This window comes from Corvus kubaryi, unplaced genomic scaffold (assembly GCF_017639235.1).
Source record: "Corvus kubaryi isolate FWS band 111438036 unplaced genomic scaffold, C.kubaryi_AGA036_p1.0 37352, whole genome shotgun sequence".
Lineage (NCBI taxonomy): Eukaryota > Metazoa > Chordata > Aves > Passeriformes > Corvidae > Corvus > Corvus kubaryi.
The window spans coordinates 2,395,372-2,398,399 of NW_024581114.1; the positions used below are offsets into that span (position 1 = coordinate 2,395,372).

At 58.3% G+C, this 3,028-nt stretch overlaps 1 protein-coding gene across 1 annotated transcript in view; it reads right to left on the bottom strand.

The window, feature by feature from the left end:
• The window catches only part of AGRN (agrin), a 57,865-nt gene that overhangs the window by 44,755 nt on the left and 10,082 nt on the right, over window positions 1-3,028 (bottom strand). Inside the window, exons 4-6 of the mRNA XM_042031917.1 lie at window positions 2,647-2,788; window positions 983-1,147; window positions 468-611 (exon numbers count right to left, since the gene is read on the bottom strand). Coding sequence (XP_041887851.1) covers window positions 468-611; window positions 983-1,147; window positions 2,647-2,788 — 451 coding nt within the window. The remainder of the gene's footprint in view (window positions 1-467; window positions 612-982; window positions 1,148-2,646; window positions 2,789-3,028) is intronic.

Sequence of the window (3,028 nt, forward strand, 5' to 3'; positions counted from 1 at the left end):
CCCAGTTACAAAGGAACCAAAATCCCAAACACGCAGAAACAAAATCCTGGTTATACAGGAAGCAAAATCCCAAGTACAGGAACCAAAATCCCAATTCTAGGAACCAGAATCCCAGTTACAAAGGAACCAAAATCCCAAACATGCAGAAACAAAATCCCAGTTATACGGGAAGCAAAATCCCAAGTACAGGAAGCAAAATCCCAGTTCTAGGAACCAAAATCCTAATTCTAGGAACCAAAATCCCAGTTACAAAGGAACCAAAATCCCAATTATACAGGAAGCAAAATCCCAGTTACAAAGGAACCAAAATCCCAGTTATACAATCAAAATCCCAAAGAGAGGAACAAAAATCCCAATTACACAGGAACCAAAATCCCAGTTATTCAGACACCAAAATCCCAGTTATGCAGGAATCAAAATCCCAGTTATTCAGACACCAAAATCCCAGTTATGCAGGACCCCCTGACCTTTCTCACAGCCAGCAGTGCCCAGTTTGCTGCCGTTGGGGCACTGGTTGCACTTCATGCCCATGATGCCCGTCCTGCAGGAGCACAGCCCCGTCATCTGCTCGCAGTCATCCCGCACCGAGCCCACGGGGTCACAGTTACAGGCTGGGAGAGGGGAAATGCAGTTACAGGGTGGGAAATAGGGGAAAAACCACCGTTACAGGGTGGGAAAGGGAGAAAATGGAGCTGTAGGATTGAAAAGGGGGAAAACCCCACAGTTACAGAGTGGGAAATAGGGAACATCCCCGCTGTTTTGCTGGTGGATTTGTGGAGCCAGGGATTCCCTCAGGAATCCAAGGGAAGAGCGAGGAGAAGGGGCCAGAGAAGCCCAGGATGTCCCGAGCTGCTGCCACCCCTGCCCCGCTCAGGGGGTGGTGATGTCCCACCCCTGTCCCACTCACAAATGGTGGCCCTGTCCTTGCCCACCCTCACAGGGGGTGTTCCAGCCCTGTCCCCGTGCCCCCCGGGTCACTCACGGGTGCAGCCGCTCCGGCCGTCGGTGACGATGCCGCGGAAGTTCCAGAAGCCGGGCTCGCAGCGGTCGCACTTGAGGCCGCCCACGCCGGGTTTGCAGGAGCACTGGCCCGTGCCCGGGTCACAGGAGCCGCCGTAGGAGCTGTAGGGGTTGCACTGGCACGTGCCTGGGGGCGGCGAGAGCAGGGACACCCCTGTGGTCACCGGGTGCCACCCGCCGCTGCCAGCGCTTCTCCTCCGTGCCAGCTCCTAGGGCTGAACCCGCTGTCATGGAGAGCTCCTCTCTCATTTACATCAAAGGCAAGGAAGCCATTAGAGGCTGATTATTAATTCATTAACCAGCAGCTTGATGGAGGGGAGGCAGCCAAAGACAGACAGGGAGACGCTGTCCTGGTCCCAGTGGGAAAGGGACAGCGAGGGACACCTGGGGAGCACAGGGAGGGGGTGGCTGAGCACATCCCAGCGCTGCTGGGCCAGGGAAAGGGAATGTCCATGGATAAACCTGTCCCAGGGGATTCCAGCTGCTCCTTAAGTGGTGATCATCCCCTGAGGGATGTTTGCTGCCAACCCAGGGACACAGGTGGGACACAGACTGGTGGGATCTGGGCTCCAGGCAGCTGGGAAGCTGAGTCCATGGATGGGGGGGCAGGATTTCTATGGGAAACCCTGAGGATCGTCACTGGAATTGCTCCTGTCACCTGGAGGATCCCCCTGGGCAACACCCCTGCAGCTCCCAGCCCATCCCACAGCCCACCCCACACAGCCCCCAAAGCTGAAGTCACACACGCAGGCCATCCCAAGCTGCTGCTTTTCCCATTATCCAGCTGCTTTCCCCATTATCCCAGCCCAGGAACACGAGGAATTGTGTCTCCATGGGCTGATGTATTTCCCCCACCAGGCAGCCACAGCCTCAGCTGTCCAGAGCCTTTTAAAATGCTCAGATAATTATGGAATAAATATTAATGAGCCACTGGCCAGCTCAGCTTCCTGCACAGGAGGTCACCCACCTGTCACCGAGCCTGGGGTGGCCTCTGGGAGGTCCCCAGGCGAGGCATTTCCCACCATGGAATATTCCTGTCACTCAGGCAGGTGGAAATCCCCGAGCCCAGCCATGGATTGAAAGCACCAAGGGCACAGCGTGGCCCTGGAGGGACCTTTGGGGACATCCCAAGGGGACTCCACCACCCTGCCCTCCTGCATTCCAAAGGGATTCAGGCCTGGAAGTTGGCTCAGGGCTTTTGGAAGGACGGGAGCATCACCTGCAGTGGGAGGTTGTGGCCGGGTGGGGTCAGTCCCTTCTCCCAGGGGACAAGGGACAGAAGTGGAGGAAAAGTTGCACCAGGAGAGGTTTAGGTTGGATATCTGGGAAGATTTGTTCAATCAAAGAGTAGCCAGGCATTGGAACGGGCTGTCCAGGAAAGTGGTGGAGTCACCATCCCCGGAAAGGGTCAAGAAACCTGTGGATGTGGCACTCGGGGACACGGTTTTGCGGTGACCACAGCGGTGCTGCCACTTGGGAGAGCTTTTCCGACTTTAATATCCCGCGATTCTGCAGCTGGGGAGCGTCCAGCTTCGCCTCCCCTGGGACAGGACCCCAAACCCTCCCTCCAGCTGCTCCTCCAGCCCACCCCGAAGGTCCCTCGGTGCCCCCCGAGGTGGCACTCACTGGGGCATCCGGCCGCTCCCACACCCAGCGCCAGGGTGACGTTGTCCGGGCAGCAGCCATAGACGGTCTGGCTGCAGTGTGGCACCAGCAGAGGCGGCGGGGTGGTGGCCAGGGCTGCAGGGGGAGGACAGGGACACACGGGTCACTTTGGCACCCGCCACGTGCGCGTGGATCCAGCGGCATTCCCGCAAATCCTCGTGGACGTGCTGGGGACAGGAGGTGAGGTCCGACCCTCGGCCAGGGACCGCGGGAGTGGGAAGAGCAAAGGGACAGGGACAGGGACAGGGACAGGGAGGTGTCCCCAGTGAGCAGTTCCTGCTGTGCCCAGGGAGAGGGCACAGCCGGACACACAGCCGGGCACACAGCCACCAGGGAGGAGTGG